At 39.4% G+C, this 19,381-nt stretch overlaps 1 protein-coding gene across 1 annotated transcript in view; it reads left to right on the plus strand.

Moving 5' to 3' along the window:
* The window catches only part of APBB1IP (amyloid beta precursor protein binding family B member 1 interacting protein), a 49,112-nt gene that overhangs the window by 20,099 nt on the left and 9,632 nt on the right, over positions 1 to 19,381 (plus strand). Inside the window, exons 7-12 of the mRNA XM_063100918.1 lie at positions 3,088 to 3,174; positions 5,316 to 5,459; positions 9,903 to 10,013; positions 17,606 to 17,704; positions 18,338 to 18,459; positions 18,911 to 18,912. Of these exons, the coding sequence (XP_062956988.1) occupies positions 3,088 to 3,174; positions 5,316 to 5,459; positions 9,903 to 10,013; positions 17,606 to 17,704; positions 18,338 to 18,459; positions 18,911 to 18,912 (565 nt within the window). The remainder of the gene's footprint in view (positions 1 to 3,087; positions 3,175 to 5,315; positions 5,460 to 9,902; positions 10,014 to 17,605; positions 17,705 to 18,337; positions 18,460 to 18,910; positions 18,913 to 19,381) is intronic.

Consider the following 19,381-nt stretch of genomic DNA (forward strand, 5'->3'; position numbering starts at 1 on the left):
GATATAACTCTATCCGTTCTAGGGGAAGCTACTGCACAGTCACCTGGCGACAGGCATGGTCACGTACCGATGCAGGAAAGCAGAGAATTGGGAGAAACGGTCTCATCTTCATTCAAGTGGACTGCATTAGTCCCATAGCTCTAGCCAGACTGTTCGCTCACTGGTGCTCCAAAGACACCTAATATTTAACAATCCCTGTGCCTCTCTGCATGCTTTTCTCTTGCCTGCAATGCTATCCTTATTCTTTTTTCTCAATCTGAATATTGAACATCTTTCAAGGCCTAGCTCAAACTTTGACCTCCTCTGTAAAGTTTTCTTTGACCATCTTGGCCCATAGTAACTTCTTCCTCTCTGAAATTCACAGAACTCGGCTCATTTTGAATTTATGTAGTGTCACATATCTATGGATACATAGTCATCTGTCTATCGTATCTACCGTCTATCTATACTTACCTCCTCAATGTGATAGCAAGCTTCCTAAGAAAAGGGATATTTTATACTTGTAAAGGGTCTTCACAAATATTTATGCATGGACTGATAACTGTTTGCTTGATTAATATTCCAAGAAGGTGATATTTAAAAAGTAATGTATTTTGCTGTTTCTTTCTAATCCAGCTGTCCCCAAATCTTGCACTCTCAGAAACTGTGAGAAAAGGGAGCAAGCTGTGACCAAAAAGTCTCATTTCCCATTTTAAAGTTCCTTCATTATTCATGTCGGGTTTGTCCAGTTTCCATTTGCAGCAAATCATGATTAAATTTTGAGTTCTGCTGCTGGCTACAGAGAAGCCCAAACTGAGCGAGCTGACCCCACCACCGGTGACATCTCTGATCCAAGAACAATCAGCCCTAGTCTAAGGATAGTCCTCCGCCAGCACAGATTGTGTTTTTGCTTTTTCATTAAAACCAAAACCAAAACACAGGGTAGCATTGTCACTTAGAAGGCCGAACGTTATGCAGAAGCTGAAAAAGAAGAGAAGCATGTCAGCGAGAAAGACGCAGCTGCAGATCCCGGCTCATTAGGGTGCAGTTTAGACAAATACGCTCTTGCCTTAACTGTCCCCGAGGAAGGTGACACATGCCCTCCTTGGCCCAGATGATGAGGAAAAAGACACGCTATGGAGTCTTCATCATGTTCTCTGTTCATTCTTTCAGTTAATCGTACATGACTCCAGTATTGAGGACTCTAAATCAAGGACTGCTTTCTAGCAGCTCTCCCCATATCCTTCTTATGAACAGGCCATCTCTTGTTGGGTCACAGTGTGTTTTTATTGGGGGAATTCATACATAACATAGAATTTATCATTTTAACTCTTTTCAAGTGTGCCTTTCACTGGTATTAATTACATTCACATTGTTGTGCTGGGTTCTCTCCTTCAGTATTTAGAACATTTTAATACTTAGAAAAAATTATGACAAACTCGAAGCTCTGCCACTAATTGGCCTTTGGCAAATCGCCTAGTCCTCTGTTTCCTTACCTGTAAGGCAGCAATAGCAACAGCAGTTACGGTAGGGGATTCTTGTAAGGATGGAATGAAAGGCATACCAGTAAGGCCTTAGTATTGAGTTCTGTCAGGTAGTATATGTTATCTGTCAAGCCAAACCAGTAAAATTAAAATAGTTTTCTGAATTCTATACAATAATCACGCCAATTCACAATATACTGTTTGTTCAAATAACAAGTAAAAGTAAAAACGTCTGAAAAAACCCTATTAAAAGTAAACTTCTTTTCTGTAAGAATTAGCAAAGGAATTGTACTTGAATTATTTCCCCTATTTAAGTTAGCAAATCACCATTTTATGCATTCTAAGAGATGTCCTCATGCTGTACTTTTTTTTTTTTTTTTTTTGGCCTGTAGTTTGCTTCCTAACTCTCTGTCCAGTACACTTGGTTCTCAAACTTCAGTCTGCATAAAAATCATCTGTGAAGCAATTGGAATACAGATTTCCAGGCCTCACCCCCGAGATACAAGTTCAGTAGGTTGGGAGCCCAGGAATATGCATTTTATTGAAGATCAAGGTAGTCTGGGGATCACACTTGGAGAAATACTTCTGTGGTGTAAACAAACATTTGTGTCTACATTTAGGAGGGTCACTTAACTTAGTCACCGTACTCCTGAAGTATATTTTCTACTTTTAATACATTTTTTCACATATTATTTTATAAAAGTCTACATTTGGAAGCTGGCAGGTTAGCTCATTGGTTAGAGCATGGTGCTGATAACACCAAGGTCATGGGTTCAGATCCCCGGTAATAGCCAGCTGACAAAACAAAACAAAACAAAACAGAACAACTCTACATTTTCACATAAAAATCCTCAACACTCTCATAATATCCACTGTGTGCATGCACACATCTGCTGCACTGATCACATAAAAATGAGTCCCTGAGTGCTAATGATTTTTTGGAAACTCACACTGCTTATTTTTAGCCATCCCACTGATATTCAGTATTAACAAGGTATGATACAGGGATTAGTATGAACCATGCTCAGAGGCTCCACACCCATTTTTGAGTGCCTTTAACCCATGGACATCCCACTTTTGTTTAGTAGCAAACCCTGTGATATAGTTGACCCATGCAGTCTTTAAAAAATAAAAGTAATTGCCAACATTTACAAAAATCCAGATTTCAAGCTTTTCTTGATAAGCCAGAATGTCTAGTCTACAAGGCCTTGGGCCCCTGCATGATGTCTGCCAGCCAGAGCGGTTCCCCTCTTGGACATGAGACATGGGCTTGACCTCACTCCAGTCCCAGGCTCTTCCGGGTACATCAGGGTCCCCCAGCTTGCAGCATGTGACATGTATGTTGTAGACCATGGAATTTAACAATTAAATGATGTCATATCCTTTGCTGGTGTTTTCTATCTTATGTGTCCTCATTAATAGTGCACGGTGGGAGAGAGGGAAGGTTTCCTTTCTCGATGATGTGGTGGTAGTCAACACTTGGTAAAGCCCTGTTGCTTGACTGGTACCGTGTGCCGTGGTTACCTGTTTATTTCACACAGTTACAGCTCTCTCCAGCAAGACGGGGCAGTGTCTAGCATGGTAATGAACACTTACTAACCTGATCTTTTAACATTGTATTTAGAATTTCTACTTCAATAACAAAGGAAAAAAAGAAGGCAAGGAAACCAATGAGAAAATGAATGCCAAGAACAAGGAATCCTTACTTGAGGTAACCTTAATTTTGCAGAGTGGAAGAAAAGAGAAGGACAGTCTCTGTATCTATTTGTAAATTATTTGCTTCCTAAAACAATGGGAAATTCTGAAACACGCACTGAAATTTTAACTTGGGGTTTTAAAATCAAATCACTAGTAAATTCTAGCTATTTAGATCATCAGCTATCTCTGAGTCAGTTGTCAAAGAGTATGGCTTTAGACAATGTATTTTGCTTTTCATGAAGTTGGATTAGCAATTCTTGATTCCAGAATCCTCATAAAACTCATCTTCTAACATCCCATGTGGTTCATTACTTAAGTGCTCCATGGAAGTCAGACTTAAGGACTTGAAATCTTCTTTAAAGTGAATTCTAAGATGCTCTTCCAGCAACCAGGTGTGGTGGGAAGTGTGAGATTTGCAGTTAGAGACCTGATAGAGGACGTGGCTCTGTCAGGAGCTGTTCACGTGCTCCTGGGCAAGTCCCGGCTCCTCTGTGAACCTCAGTTTCTGAATGATATGGGATCATTACAGAGATTCAGGGAAACAGTGAAAGCACAGTGTTCAGATGTCTGTGATGATCACTGTCGCACGTTCCAGACATCCATTGGCAATTGGTTTTTGGGGAACTCCTAAAAGTATCTGTGTGAAAATGAAGCTCTGTTCCTAGCAGTAGAGGTGGATGAATGAGTGCCCGATCACAGGGCACAAGTGGGCCTGCCAGAGCCAGCCACGTTGTACTTGTCCTAGACGGTGTGTTGCCCTTTTCTTGAGTTAGTAGATTTTGGTCTTCTCTTGAAAAATCAGAAGACCTGGTCATGCCTGGACTCATGTTGCCACCTGGACCCAGGACCATGAGCACAATGGGCACTTCCCAGGGGGGCCCAGCAGTGGCCACAGAGACATCCTCTCCACATTTACCGAGCAAGACTCTAGGTTGGGTTGGGGAAGGAAAGGCACCAGGTGTCCCCAGCACTGAGGAGATCCAGGATTCTGAGTCTACTTTGCAGAGATGGAGACTGGCAGACATGGAAGGGGAATGAATATTTTCCCAATAGTCATTTGTTTTTAATCAGTGCTTAGAAATCAGCTGTCTGTAAATCGAGGACTGGTTATGTGTTGATTTATGCAATTGCCTGAATAGTCCTTGTTATAGGACTACGGCTATGTTTTATAGCTGGTTGTGAAAGAAAGTGCAAAGCATGTTATCCTGTGAAAACTCAGCATTATCCTGCCATCTAATTTGGGCCAAAATCTGATTAAATTTAAGAGATTATTGTCAGGGCAACTCATCCAAGCTAAATTTGGGAAAAATGTAAACAGAAATGTATTTCAGCTCTACTACATATAAATTTACCTGGAGGGTACAGAATTTAAAGTTATTTTACATTTATGAAACTAAATGAAAGTAGATTGAGAGTTAAAAAAAGAAAGCCAGACATAAGTTTGAGTATTTGAACTGAAAGATACATAAACTAATATGCATTTTATCCTACCCCATTTTTGAAGAAGTGTATTAAGAATTATATAATTCTATGCAAATTTTGAGATTTGAAAATCTATACCTGAAAAATGTGCTTTATTATTTTTTCTGATATATAATATCAGATATTATATAATATCAGATATCAATAATAACTGCGGTCTTCATTCTTTGAAAAGACAACTATCCCAAGAACAAAATATTAATTTATTTAAGTGTAGAATTATGTTATAATTTTTCTATTTACCAGCAGTGAAATACTAGCTTTTGACTTGCCAAGAACTAATTTTTCTATTTTCCAATTTATAACAGTAATAGCCTTTATTAAGTGCTTACTTTTACGATATATCAAGATCGCACTCTCGACCTACTTTATGAAGTTGGACTATTATTATTCCATTTTTGCAAGTAAGAGAACAGAGCTTTAATGTCCCAACGTCACAGAGCTATGTGGTCAGGAAGCCTTAAGGTCTAACTCAGGAGCCAAGACTCTTGACCGCTGTATTAGTCTTCCTTTCTTTTGGCAAATAGCATATAATGTAAACATATGCATTGAACCAGAGTTGTAAACAAAATTGACTTAGCTTAAAGGCCATTTTGCCCGTGTGTTTAAATGTGAATAAGAATGTGTATTTTATCTTACGTGTGTTTTATGTCATTGAAATCTCACTTTCAGGAAAGTTTCTGTGGGACATCTGTCATTGTACCAGAACTAGAAGGAGCTCTTTATTTGAAAGAAGATGGAAAGAAATCCTGGAAAAGGCGCTATTTTCTTTTACGGGCTTCTGGAATTTATTATGTACCCAAAGGAAAGACTAAGGTCAGAAAGAAAACAAAACAAAACAAAAGTGCATTAGCAATAAAGCATTTCATGAAAGTGAAAACTAAAGAAATCCTAGGTGATGATTTAAATACATTCTGTTGTGTTGTGGAATCCATGTCTACAACATTTATGTAAGTATGTTCTCTATTAGGACGGAATTCCTGAAAGCCTTTTGAGTTTTTCCATAGCTCTTCCTTGAAGGTAAAAGAATTTTATCTATTTCAGTCAGGTTTCAAAAATTCTGGCAGCAGTGCTTTGCTAGAGTTTTTTTGTTCTTGCTTTACATGTCTATTTCTGATGGCTTTTTTTCCCTCCTGTATTTACTCTCTTGTTCTGTAGTCACTGTAGTAAAACTTCTTTTATCTGGACTCAGAGAGAGATTAGAAGCCTTGAGAAGATTTTCATTGAGATTTTAGCCCTTATTCTTTAAATATTTAAATTGTTTTCTGAAGTATACTATATTCATTTCCCTGCCTAATTTAGCACAGCCTTTTAGACATCATTTAACTTCTACAGCGATTTGGGATTATTACTTCAAATCTATAAGCATATAGTAAGCTCTGTGAAATGCAGTTTTAACTTACATTCTGACCATTAGCTTTTTCTAAGACCTTTCTTTCAGGTTTAGGATACTTCAGTCTTTTGTTCACCTTTAAAGAGCTTTAGGATCTCTCTCTTATCTGTATCTGGCCTTCACTTTCAAATCCAAGGTGCCAACAAATGGCATATTTATGGATTGCAAGCTTCCTCAGATAAGCCTTAACCCACATTTCCAAGCAGGTGAAGTGATGGTGAATGCCCAGTCCTGCTCCCTCTAGGAAGGAGACTGGATTCTCACGGTGGCGATGCAGGAGGGGCGTTACGGGAAACTGCTGGTCCAGGGCAGCCACTGCTCTGCTGAGCCTCTTTTACTCTGGTCTCCAACTTAGAACTGAAACTTCCCCACCTGTGCCATCTCCATTCCAGTCCCATATTGGGGAACTGTATTAGTCCATTTCCATTGCTTATAACAAAATACTTGAAACTGGGTGATTTATAAAGAAAATGAAATTTATTGCTTACAGTTTCTGAGGCTGGGAAGTCCAAAGTCCATCTGGTGGTGGCGACCGTGGCCCAGGGGTCTCACATTGCAAGATGGTGGAAGCAGAGAGAGCAAGAGAGAGCAAGAGAAAGACTCTCTTCTTTTCAAGCCCTCAGAACCACGCCCCTGGTCACCATTTTTAATCCATTTACTACTGCATGGTCCTAAAATCCAATCACCTCTTCAAGGCTCCACCTTTCAATCACCATAATAGGATTTCCCACCCTCTTAACAGTCACAGTGGGGGCTAAGTTTCTCATACGTAAAACTTGGGGGACACAATTCAAGCTTCAATGAGTTTTAGGGGGACATAATTCAGTCCACTACAGGACTTCACAGTTGACCCACATAATTTGTTTTATTTTAGAAATGTTATGTCTTGGGCATTTAAATATAAGTGAGACATATACATAAACTTATAACAAACAATACATTAAATGATGAAAATTAAAAGTATTCACGTTCAAGTTAGACAAAGATGCCTTCTCTCACTGCTACCATTAACGTTGGGATGGAGGAATTAGCCAGCAAGGGAATGGAAAGAATAAGAAGTATAATTATTGGAAAAGAAGAAGCACAGACTCTCATTATTCATAGTTCCCAGGATTGTCTACCCAGCAGTATAAGACATTCAACTGAAAGACTGTTAGGACCCAAGAAATGTACCAAATAAGAAACAGTTTTCCTTTATGCAAACAATATGCAAATTAAAATATAATGCCATAGATTCCATACATAGTAGGAACAAAAAACACAAAATACCTAACAATAAATTTAACAAGATGTTTAAGACCTATATGGCATAAAATATAAAATTTAACAAAAGAAATGAACAAAACAAATAGAAATGTGCTATGTTGCTAGATGAAAAGATATTAGTTCCTCCCAAATTTTTCTATAAATTGAATGCAATCTCAATAAAAATTTTAATAGGATTTTTTTTTTTACTTGACGTTCACAGACTGATTCTAAAATCTATCCGAAAGAGACTCTGTTCCAAAATAGATCCCCCTAAAATTGTAAAGAACATTGAGGTAGAATTCTTCCTCCCAGTTGTCAAAACGTTAGATAAAAACAGTACAGAGGGCTGGCCTGTTACTCAGTCGGTTAAAGTGGGCAGTACTAAAACACCAAGGTCAAGGGTTCAGATCTCTGCACTGGCCAGATGCCAAAAAAAGAGAAAAAAAGAAAGAAAAAAATATAGTACAGGTAAGGACAGACCAGCAGAGAGCCATCGAATATAAGTAAAATTAAAGTTAGCATTTTATAGCAGGGGGAAAGAATGTGGTATTGGATAAATAGCATTAAAATAATTGTATAGGCATTTGGAAAAAATAGTTTATTGCCTCATTCTATGTACCAAATAAAACTCTAGATTGATTAAAATATCTTTAGGAAAAAAAAGTATAAAATCATAGTAGAAAATGTAGGTTAATATTTTCATAATTTGGGGGGTGGGAAAAACCTCCTTAAGCAAGAATTAAAACTCAAAATTATAAAGGAGAAAATTGACAGATTTGACTGGTTAAAGTTGTTTTTATTGCCTTATGGCCAAAGATACCAAACAGGATATTAAAGGCTAGCTACAGAGTCAGAGAGTACACTTAAAACATGTATAATTAAGTATGAGTATCCTTGGGCTGGCCGGTTAGCTTAGTTGGTTAGAGTACAGCCTTATAGCACCAAGGTCACAGGTTTGGATCCCTACCAAGCAGCTGCCAATAAATAAATAAATAAATAAGTACGAGTATTCACAGAATATAAACACTCCAACAAATCAATAAGAAAAAAATAAACATGCTCATAGAAATAGAATTCACAGAAAAAAACAAAAAGCCAGTGGCCACTGAATAAAAGTTGTTCTGTCTTACTAGTAATCAGGGAAATGTGAATTAAACAGTGAAATATTTTCTCTGTGAAACTGATGAAATACACAACTTTGACAATATCCACATTCTGGCAGAAGTGGATAAGAAGAACGGGCACTCTCCTGCATGGAAGTTTGGAATGTAAACTGGCATAGCCAAATTGGAGGACAGTTGAGTGAGATCTATGCAAATATAAAAAGGAATGCCCTTTCAGATGGCAGCTCCACATTTGGCAATTTGTCCCACAGAAATATTCGCTCATGCACACAGTAGTTTTTGTCACTGCAAAATATGGAAATAACCTCTAATCATCTATAGTAAAGTAGTTAAATAAATTGTTCCACCTGTACAGTGGTTTGCTGTGCAGCCGTAAAGTGAATATCATGTATTCATTCATGTGTCCTGACATACAAAGATCCCAAGATATAATGTTAAGAAAAAGAACAAGTCATGGAACAATATTTATAGTAAAATCTCATTCATGTTTTAAAAATTGTGTATGTCTTAAGTATACGTATGTGTGTAAGTAGGTATGTCTACTCATACATATGTAATAAATGTTTACCTAAAAACATTTGGAAGAATGCCACCAAACTATTAACTATGGCACCTCTGGAGAGAAGAGTGGAATTGTTTAAAAAGGGGGTGATAAGGGAAGATGTGCATTTTATTTTGTATATATTTTTAATTATGCCAAATATGCATTATTTTTTGCAATTAAAAAATAAAACTTTAAAAATCCAAAAGAAAATGTCTTATAAGAAAAAAATGTACAACCATATATAAAAGGGAAGAATGGCGCATTAGAAGTTCTGCCTTTTATTCTTTACTCCTTAATGCAAAAGAAAAAGAATAATGGAACAAATTTGTAATGAAGTGTAAGCACATATGTAGATTAGAGGCTGCAGTCTTCAGGAGGCATGTCATCCATGGAGGAGCGGTCTCTGTTTCCAAGGCAACACCGCCAGCAGTAAAGAGAAAACATGAAAGACATCCTTTTTCTCAGGAAGAAGTGCATGAAATGTGTGCTAATTTACCGAGCCTCAAATTGACCTCTCGTTGTGCATCCTTGAAGGGGGCTTTGTTTTTCATGCTCCATCACAAAATCCATCACTGACTTAGAATGACAAAAGGCAGAATGAAATTTGCGACTAGGTGGTCACCTTGTCTTGACTGCCTCGATCACGACGTCTCAAGGTCGGTCCACTCTTAACTCTGGGAGTCCACGGGCAGGCCCGAGATCAACAGCGTCGTCTTTAATCTTTTGCCCCGTTTCTGGGCCTGCGATGTGCTGTTGTGCCTCGACTGCACTCTTTCCTTCACCCCTTGACATGCAGGCATGGCTTTGAGAAAACTACATATGGTCGATGTTTACATAAATTACCTAAAATCCAATATTTTCTCGACTAATGTAATCCTTAGATGTACCATCAAGAACTACCTTGGAAAATTACTGTCACCTCAGTTGTTACTTTTTTCCCTCTCTTTCAGACATCTCGAGACCTGGCGTGTTTTATACAGTTTGAGAATGTCAACATTTACTACGGGACTCAGTGCAGAATGAAATATAAGGCACCCACAGACCACTGCTTTGTTTTAAAGGTACGTTGTCAGGAGTCCTTGATTTAGATTTGTAAGGAGTGTGAGTTAATATTTTCTTTTAAGGGGAGAAAAAAATGTTAAAATGTTATATATTTAACCAGAGTGTGACATAATGAAATTTTTATTTTTAAACCAAAATAGGAAAAGGGAAACATTTCTACCAGTTTGGGTCATTTCCTGAAATGCCTCCTATCTGAGCATAAAACTTGAACGTAAATCTGTCTGGAGTTCATCACCACTTCTGAAAAATAAAAGTTCCACACTTTGAACAAAGTAGTTTACAGTGTTATTGATACAACTGAGAAAAATTTTCATTTCTTAACTGGACTCATTCCATTGTAAGAAGTTTTGAGAAATGAGGCACTTACCAAGATTTTCTGGAAAAGAGATAGAAAGTAGCAAAAAAACCTTTTAAAAAATTACTAGGTCATGAAACTTTTTAAGGTGTGTATTGTAAAAAGGCACTATATAGTATCAGGTGCTTGATATGGTTTACATTTTTTTAAATTAAAATTTCTGATCAGTCAGATCAATTGATGAGTTAGTCTTATAACCATCCATGTGATGTGTTGACGATCTTTCTACTTGTCTGCAGAGCTCTGGGTTCAGGACTATGACTTCCGTTTGTTCTTAGTCAAATGCAATACTTAAGCCAAATCATATTTAATAATTTGGAATCCCTGCACAGTTACTATTACATGTTGCAATCATCAAGTAATAATTGGTTAAAATTATTGGCTTCATTGAGGACTCAGGATATTGCATGGTTTTTATTTATATATCCTAGTACTCTTTTTGATTACAGAGTATCCACTTTTAGTTATTTACAAATATTAATAATAATAACCACTATATTAGCTCAGTCAGCCTGACACTCTTTCAGTGGTTCTCAACCAGGGATATTTTGCCCCCCAAGGGACATTTGGCAATGGCTAGAGACATTTTTGTGTTTGTTTGTTTTAAGTTTATTTATTAATATATATTTTTTCATTCTATGATGTTGTTGCAGAGCAGTTGGGGGGAGGGGGAGCGAGAAGGGGAAGGAAATGGGATTGAAGAAGGAGGAAGGAAGAGGGGCAGGGTTGAAACCTGTAGCACCCCCCTCATTCCTGCAGGGGAGACCAGGGGACTTCCAGCAGTGGCTTGGTCATTGCTGGGCTGGGCACAGATGTCAGGGGTGTGTGGCTGAAGCCCTTGCCCCCACACCATCCCAGCTCAGGAGCCTGGAGCGCTTCTTGCTGCAGCTTGATGGTCGTTGCTGGGCTAGTTGCAAGTATTGGGGGGGCATGGCCAAGGCCCGAGGCCCTCCACCACTGCAGCTTCTAGAGACATTTTTGATTGTCTTAACTTGGGGCAGGGAGCAAGGACTACTGGCATCTAGTAGGTAGAGGCCGGATCTGCTGCTAAATATCCTGCAATGCACAAGACATCTCCCACAACAGGGAGTCATCTGGCTCCAGATGTCAACAGTGCTGCTGTCAAGAAACCCGGCCCTAGACAAAAAAAACCCAGAATAATGGCTGGGAAGGGACTGAAGGAAGGAGAGGACTGGATTTAGTCACTCATTCATTCACTCATGCATTTCATATTTGTGGAATGACACCTATCTGCTAGGCATTGTGCCAAGTGCTGGCAATACAGAAGTGAACGAAACATAGAATAATCCCTGTCCTCATGTGATGTCAGGTAATAATAAGACTGTGGATCAGTGTGAGGCAGGGTAGGGGCGGAGCATGCCAGGGCTGGGACCAGGCCTTCTTTGGATGAGGCAGTCAGAGAGAGGCTCTGCAAGGGAGTGACATTTGTCAAAAGACGTGAATGAAGTGAGGGAGTGAGAATTACCTAGAGGAAGAGCATTCCAGAAATAAGAGCAGGAAGTGCAAAGGTCCTGAGATGGGGGTCTGTTTGGGTCAGAAGGAAGAGAGAGACAAGAAGAATGGCCTGCCTGCTTCTGGTTCCTGTACCCCTTTTCTGTTCCTGGTATTGGAAGGATGATAAAAATAATGGCAAACCTGCACACAGAGACTCCCCAGCCAGGAAATGGCCAAGGCAGGGTGACAACCCAGGCAGAGTGGCTCAGAGGCCATCCCCCTCAGACACTGGTTGCAAGGCCACCATAGATGTGGACACAAAGCCTCTTCTACCACCCTGTCCCTCCCCCACTGCCACCCGCCCTTGAACCGTGTCTTCCCTGTGGCCCTTGTTTGGAATCCTAAGACCCTGAGAAATGACCAGAATGGAGGTCCTGATTTCCACACGGTCCTTCCAACACACTTCATCACTGAAGTTTTGTCCACATTTCTTAAATAAGGAGAAGATTTTGGAGAACATTTCTGAAATGCTGCCCAGTAAACTGGCTGAATCACAATCACTGGGGGCTGGTTAAAAATCCAGGTTCCCAGATCCTGAACCCACTGAATCAAAACGTTTATGGATGGAGCCAAGGAATCTTTATTTTTCCCAAGCACAGTCATGGTTTGCACTGAGTATTAGAATGTATCCGAACTCTAAACATCAATAGTCAGAGCTTAGCTGGTGATGAAATACCTTTCAGAGTGAGCAGATAGAATGAAAATCTATGAGAAGGGAGCGAGGGCCAGACCCCAAGGCAAGGGTCCAGAGGCCGGAGCAGGGATGTCTGGGAGGAGAGAGAGAGGGTCTCAGACTAGAGGTTCCCAGGATAGGGATGTAAACACAGTGAACAGGGCAGGGACTCCCTTTCTCAGGCTGAGGTCCTTGAATCATGGCAGGAATTGAATTCTCTGACCTGGGACACGAGGTTATCCTGGGCTGCACCAAGAACGGCAATGCTGAGTTCCAGGGTCTTGAACTAGAACTTTAAAATCCACCCTATCCAAAGCCCAAGTATGCAGGAGAAAGGCGGGGACCCCTCCGGAGAGGGGGCTAGAGGTGGGGAGCCGGCAGAGCCCGTGGATCAGAGAACAAGAGTCACGAGCAACACTAGCAGAAACTGCATTTCCTTTACTCACAGGACGACACTCAGTTCTGTTCTCAAACCAATGTTTTTAATGCAGTCGCTCTACTCATTTCTTTACCTTTTTTTATTGACAAATTATAGATGCATATATTTATGGGGTACGAAGTGGTATTATGATTTTTGAACACTATGTGGAATGGTTAAATCAAGCTAATTAACCTATCCATTACCTCAAATATTTAACAATGTTGTGATAAAAACATTTGAAATTTACTCTCTTTGAAAAATTTATTTTTTTTAGCTTTTTAAGAAATCACCAGTTTATGGAGTAAAACAAAAAATCCAACATCAACCCAGTTCCTCCCACCGCATCTTGCCCCTGCAGCTGACCACAGAGCGGCAGCATCCTAGCAAAATTTAAATGTACGGTGCTCAATTATTAGCTATCTCCACCATGCTGTGTAACTGATCTCAAAGGAAAAAAAGGAAAAAAAATCAAACTTATTCCTCCTAATTGAGATTTTTTTACCCTTTAACTATCACCTCCCCATTTCTCCACTCCCTGCCTCTGTAACTACCTGTCTACTCTGCTTCCATGAGTTCAATTGTTATATATTCCAATTATAAGTGAGAACATGTGGTATTTGTCTTTATGTGTTTGGCTTATTTCACTTAGCATCATGTTCTCCAATTCTATCCAAGCCACGTTGTCGCAAATGACAGCATTTCTTCCTTTTTCTAAGGCTGAATAGCGTGCCTTTGTGTGTACATGCCACATTTTCTTTATCCATTCATCTCTTGATGGACACTCAGGTTGAGTCCATAACTTCGCTATTGTGAATAGTGCTGCAATGAACATGGGGGTGCAGATATCTTTTCCACATACTGATTTCAAATCTTTTGGGTAAATACTCAGAAGTGAGATTGCTGGGGCTTATGGTAATTCTATTTTAGGTTTGTTTTAGGAACCTCCATACTGTTTTCCCGCAATGGTTGTACTAATTTGCATTTTCACTACATTCTTGTAGTTCCCTTTTCTCTACATTCTTGTCAGCACTAGTTATCTTTTGTCTTTTTGGTAATAGCTATTCTCACAGGCATGAGATGATATCTCATTGTGGTTTTGATTTGCATTTCCCTAATGATTAATAATGTTTTTTCATTATCTGTTAGCCATTGTATGTCTTCTTTTGACAAATGTCTGTTCAGGTCCCTTAATCAGATTATTTGTTTGCTTTTTATAGAGTTGTTTGTGTTCCTTATATATTTTGAATATTAATCCCTATCAGAAGTATGGTTTGAAAATATTTTTTCCTAATCCATAGGTTTTTTCTTCACTCCGTTAATCATTTCCTTGATGTTCAGAAGCTTTTTATTTTGATGTAATCCCATGTTTATCTTTGCCTTTGTTACCTGTGCTTCTGGGGTCAAAGCTAAAAAAAATCATTGCTCAGACCAATGTCACATAGATTTTCCCCCATGTTTGCTTCTAGTAGTTTTACAGTTCATTTTGCACTTTAGCGTCTTCTCAGTTCCTTCCCATGTAGTTAGTGTAAGGGAATTGGTGAGACTGGCCCCAGGAATGCTGGAGGGAATGAAGCAAGGTCTAACATCTACCTCATTGACTTAGGAGGAGGAGCCACTGTTAGAACTCAAGTTCAAGAGTTCTTTCCTCTGTTTTATGTTCAAAAGCCATTTTATGTAAGGGAATGACCACATTTTGCTATTTTTGAATGAAATTGTTCATTGTGCTGCTTAAATGGATACCTCTATACAAACAGTTGCTTTGCGCATTTTGTTGCAAGCACAGTGAGATTTATAGTCTGCTCCAGGAAACTTGGCTGTCATGTGACATGCACCACAAAACAAAAGCAAACAAACAAAAAATTTAACATATGAAGCCCAAGTAATGATGTCAACTTTTTTGATGTCTCAGAAAAAAAAAAAAAAAATGCTGCTTTCTAAGAACAATTATAAACATTAAATCGCTGAAGAGACCAATGCATGCCCTGCTTCTGGTACTGAAAGACAAGGGCTTTGGTTTGGCGTTGCAAATTTGATTGCTGAAGGGACTGCTGCAGGCACATGTGGAATTCACATTCCATCCAATAAGTGCTTGGCTTAGTGTATTTTTCATCAATATGATCTTCAGGTTAATTAATGCAACAAATCCTTTTTGCTATTGGGGTCACATTACTTGAATTGATAGAGATTTACAATTTTAAGGGCCTCCAAAGAGGCCCTTAAAATCTAACAAAAATTTTAAAATCTTGCAAAAATAAAATCTAACATTCAGAATTAATGCATAAGCATCAGACTGCAGTAACAATGAAATGTGCAGCAGCCATTCAAAAGTGTTTGCTGTCACCTGCCGGCCATTCAGGAAAACTACAGCAACATGCAGGAGCCCGATGTGGCAAATAAGAACTGAACTGACCCTTCCTCAAGCAATGCAGATGCAAGTTCTGAGTGCTGAAGGACGTAAATAAAGGAAGCAGTCTATTTAAAGATAACAGTATAAGAGTAGACTTTCCTCAATTGGCTCAAAAGCCCCCAAAGAGGAATTCTTTGTAATTTCTGATTTTTTTCTCTGGTTATCTTTAAAATCTGGGATTTGGGCTCAACAGCTTAATATAAATACGGAAATTCTAGGTGGTAAGTGAAGAGACCCTAAGATTCTATCTATTAGGTTATAGAGTAGAATATATAGTAACCTCTCTGAGCCTCACTTTTCTGATTTGCAAAACCAAAAACTTACACTAAACTTTCACCAGGCTCTTAGAGTGTATAAGTGTCTTGTTATCCTTTCCGGGCAAAGACAATGATACCATTGACTCTTGCTGGCTGGGTCATTAGAAAGACCAGCAGGGTGACTAGTCCAGACACTACCTCTCGGATTCCACCTGAAGTTTAAAGACACGACACTCTTTGCTTAGATCAGCTTTAGAAAGAGCCATTCCCTTGAAGGTCAGTGAGTCAACTGAAAGCAACAGTGGAGTAGAGAGATCCATGCAGTACCCTAAGAGAGGAACTGGACAGCTTCACCCCTGTCCTGCCCACTGAAGAGTAGATGGCTCCTTTCAGCTCTCTTCACCTTCCATTTCATTTCAGTACCACCACCAAGTTATGCTTATCCCAGCAGGATTAATGAACTCCTCTGGGGAATGGAGGAAGAAGAAAAAGGGGGTACACACACACACACGATGGTTGTGGTTATTTTCCTATAAAGTTTATTAAAAGTTGTAATGATCCATGAAAATTCACATGCACATATCTTAGAACCTGGGTTTGGTTGCCTGCCCCTCACCTCATGGCTGCAAGACTAAAAACTAAACAGGAAATGTTGCGCTTGTTTATTTCCTTCAACAATGATTTTGACACCTGGACTGGAACACTTACCATGCTCTTGGCCAGGCACTAAGCACTGGGAGTCTTCAATAGGGAATAAGACAGACATAGTTCCCAGCCTCATGGAAGACACAATCTATCAGAGACAGAAACATAAAACAAATTACAAGAGCAACGAGGATTAAGAAAGAGGAGTACAGAGTGTCTCCGTTTGTCCTTTGCACCTGTGCATATCCTTTTTCTCTCCGTGAGCTCTCCAAAGGCCCTTTTCAGCACCCCAAGCCACTGAGAATAGACAAAAATATTTTTTCTCCAGGCCATTCACCCCAAGGCCATTGGCCCATTTAGATAAGAGCAGTTAAGAAAGAGAGATCATCGTGAAACTCTGAATTCCTCGTAGCAGAAATAACCCTAAGTGTAGGTTTTGGGGTTACAAAATCACAATTCTTGTAGGCATTAATTCTGTGACATAAGAATTATAATAGGTAAATTCCCTTATCTGACAAATGGAGGCACAACTAAGATTTCTTTGGGGGTAGAGACATGACAGAGGTGAAGGTTTTCAAAATTAAAAATGCAGAAATGAAAATTATTATTGATAATATGCTAAGAAGTACTTATGATAAATTATATTACAGATTTCCTTAAATCCTTTCAAAATTTAGCCATTTTAAAAAGTATCCTTCTTGCTAATCCTAAATTTTTTTTATTGAAACAATTGATTATACATATTCGTGGGGTACAGAGTTGACTGTCAATACTTGTACACAATATGTGATGATCAAATCAGGATAATTAGTATATTCATCATTACAAAACGTAATCATTCTTTGTGTCCACTGACCAATGTCTTACTATCCCCCATCCCACTTTCGCACCTGTAGTAATGACAGTTCCGTTCTCTCCTGAAAGTTCAACGTATTATTGTGATTGTTGTTTCTTTCTCTTTATTTACTTTTTAGCTTCCACTTACAAGTGAGGATATGCAGTATTTCTCTTTCTGTACCTGGCTTATTTGACTTAACATGATTTTCTCCAAGCTCATCCGTGTTGCTGCAAATGGCAGAATTTCATTCTTTTTTATGACTGAGTAGTATTCCATTGTATGTGTACATCACATTTTCCTTATCCAGTCATCCATCAATGCTAATCCTAAAATTGCTACCAGTAATTTTTGCCACCACATTGGTAAATCACATATATGGTTAGAGTTTGGGGTTTTTTTATTATTATTATTTTGAAAGGTGCTTTGAGCTCCTAATAAATGAAGAGTTCATAAATTGTCTTCACAACTGCTTCTTCGTAGCATCCCCAAATTCAGAAGGAGTCCCAGTACATCAAGTATCTCTGCTGTGATGACGCAAGAACTCTCAACCAGTGGGTCATGGGTATAAGGATCGCCAAGGTAGGAGAGAATTTGCACTTCGCCCCACCTTGAACTTGCCAACCAGCTTCCAGACCTGGGTCCAGCTTTTGTGCTACCGTGAAAAGCTGACCCACTGTTGGGTACAGCCACAGGCATTATTTTGTTTATTTGCCCTTTGGGAGTTTTAAAATAGATGGGAGTGATAGAAACATGTACCTCTCTAGTGACCTGAGAATCAAGGGTGGACTTTCACATAGACTTCTCATGTATTTACTCCTGCAGAGTTTTGCAAGCTTAGCATGTGCATTTAAGAAACACAATATATCCCCTGTGCTCAGATGCTGAAAGCAAAAAAGAAAAAAAGAAAGAAATACAAGATGGCATCTACAGTAGAAAACGTAAAGGCACATGGAATCAGAATTGGGTGGCTAACATGCTCTCCTCTAAGATGTAGGCGAAAGTATTAACTGCGTCTGCTAATCTGGAAAATTATTTAACTAGTGAAAAAACAGCTTATGACATTATTATTGAAATACTACACAAAAAAACACCTTGGGCAAACAGTGAAAAGAGTAGTCACAGGGTTACTTTTTTTCCTCATGGTATATATTGCAACTGAGTTCAGAATTTGGGATAAATGGATTCCTTTCTTTCTTCCTTTGTACTCTCTAGTATGGAAAGACTCTCTATGAGAACTACCAGCGGGCCATGGCAAGGGCTGGGCTTGCCTCTCGGTGGACAAACTTGGGGACGGCCGGCGCAGCCACTCCAGTTCAGCCTTCTGCAGGTACTAAGCACAGGAGAAATGCAGACACGTGTTCAAAGCTTGGAGCTCATGTTCCAAACTTATCCAACACATTCTACAGAAACAGAACTTTTAGATTTAGGATTGGGTGCGCACGTCATCCATCCAGTTGAGAGCTTACTTGGCCCAGAGTAAAAGGATATTCATTGTCACATAGACACAGTTTCATGTCCAGCGGGGGAAAAACTCAGAATCATATTTAAGTTTGATTCATGTTTTGTTACCTTGACAACCTACTTTTCAGGGACATCTATGTCAACTGATTGCCACTGACAGACACTGTCTCACCCAGTCAAGAACTGTAAGGTTCTAAGTTCTTTGATTTGGGGGGGAGCTCCAAATCATAAGTTTAGTGCTTTCATGAGTTCGGTAGGTCATTCTAGCAAATTATTGAACCTGAGGGGTCATAGGAACCCCTGAATTTGTAGAGGGCTGGTCAGAAGTGTGGGAGGCCTGGGGACCCTGTTTGTGGCTGGCGTCTGAAGGGGAGTCTGTCTCATATAGATTGAGCCCTTAAACCTGTGAAGTCTGACGCTAACTCTGAGAGGTTAGTGTCAGAATTGAATTGTGGGCCACCCACTTGGGGTGGAAACGGAGCACCTTTCTTGCCAGGGCCTCAGCTCCGTTAGAGGTCATCTCAGATTTGGGAATGCTGTGAGATACTGCTATGATAGGGCACACATGGATCCCATATCCCGCCACATGTGAATTTCCCAAGAGAAACATTCATATGCAAGGAACCCTTCTTGTGAATCTCCCAAGAGAAAGAGGTATATCCACAAGGAACCATGGCCAATGGAGTTCTAGATTATGATCAGCTGAGTTAGTGTCCCTAACTCCCATGTCAAGGCTCTCTGGTAGAGTGAGCTAGAGCATGCAGCTTAACTTAAAGACTGAAATGAACATCTCTC

This window comes from Cynocephalus volans, chromosome 6 (assembly GCF_027409185.1).
Source record: "Cynocephalus volans isolate mCynVol1 chromosome 6, mCynVol1.pri, whole genome shotgun sequence".
NCBI lineage: Eukaryota > Metazoa > Chordata > Mammalia > Dermoptera > Cynocephalidae > Cynocephalus > Cynocephalus volans.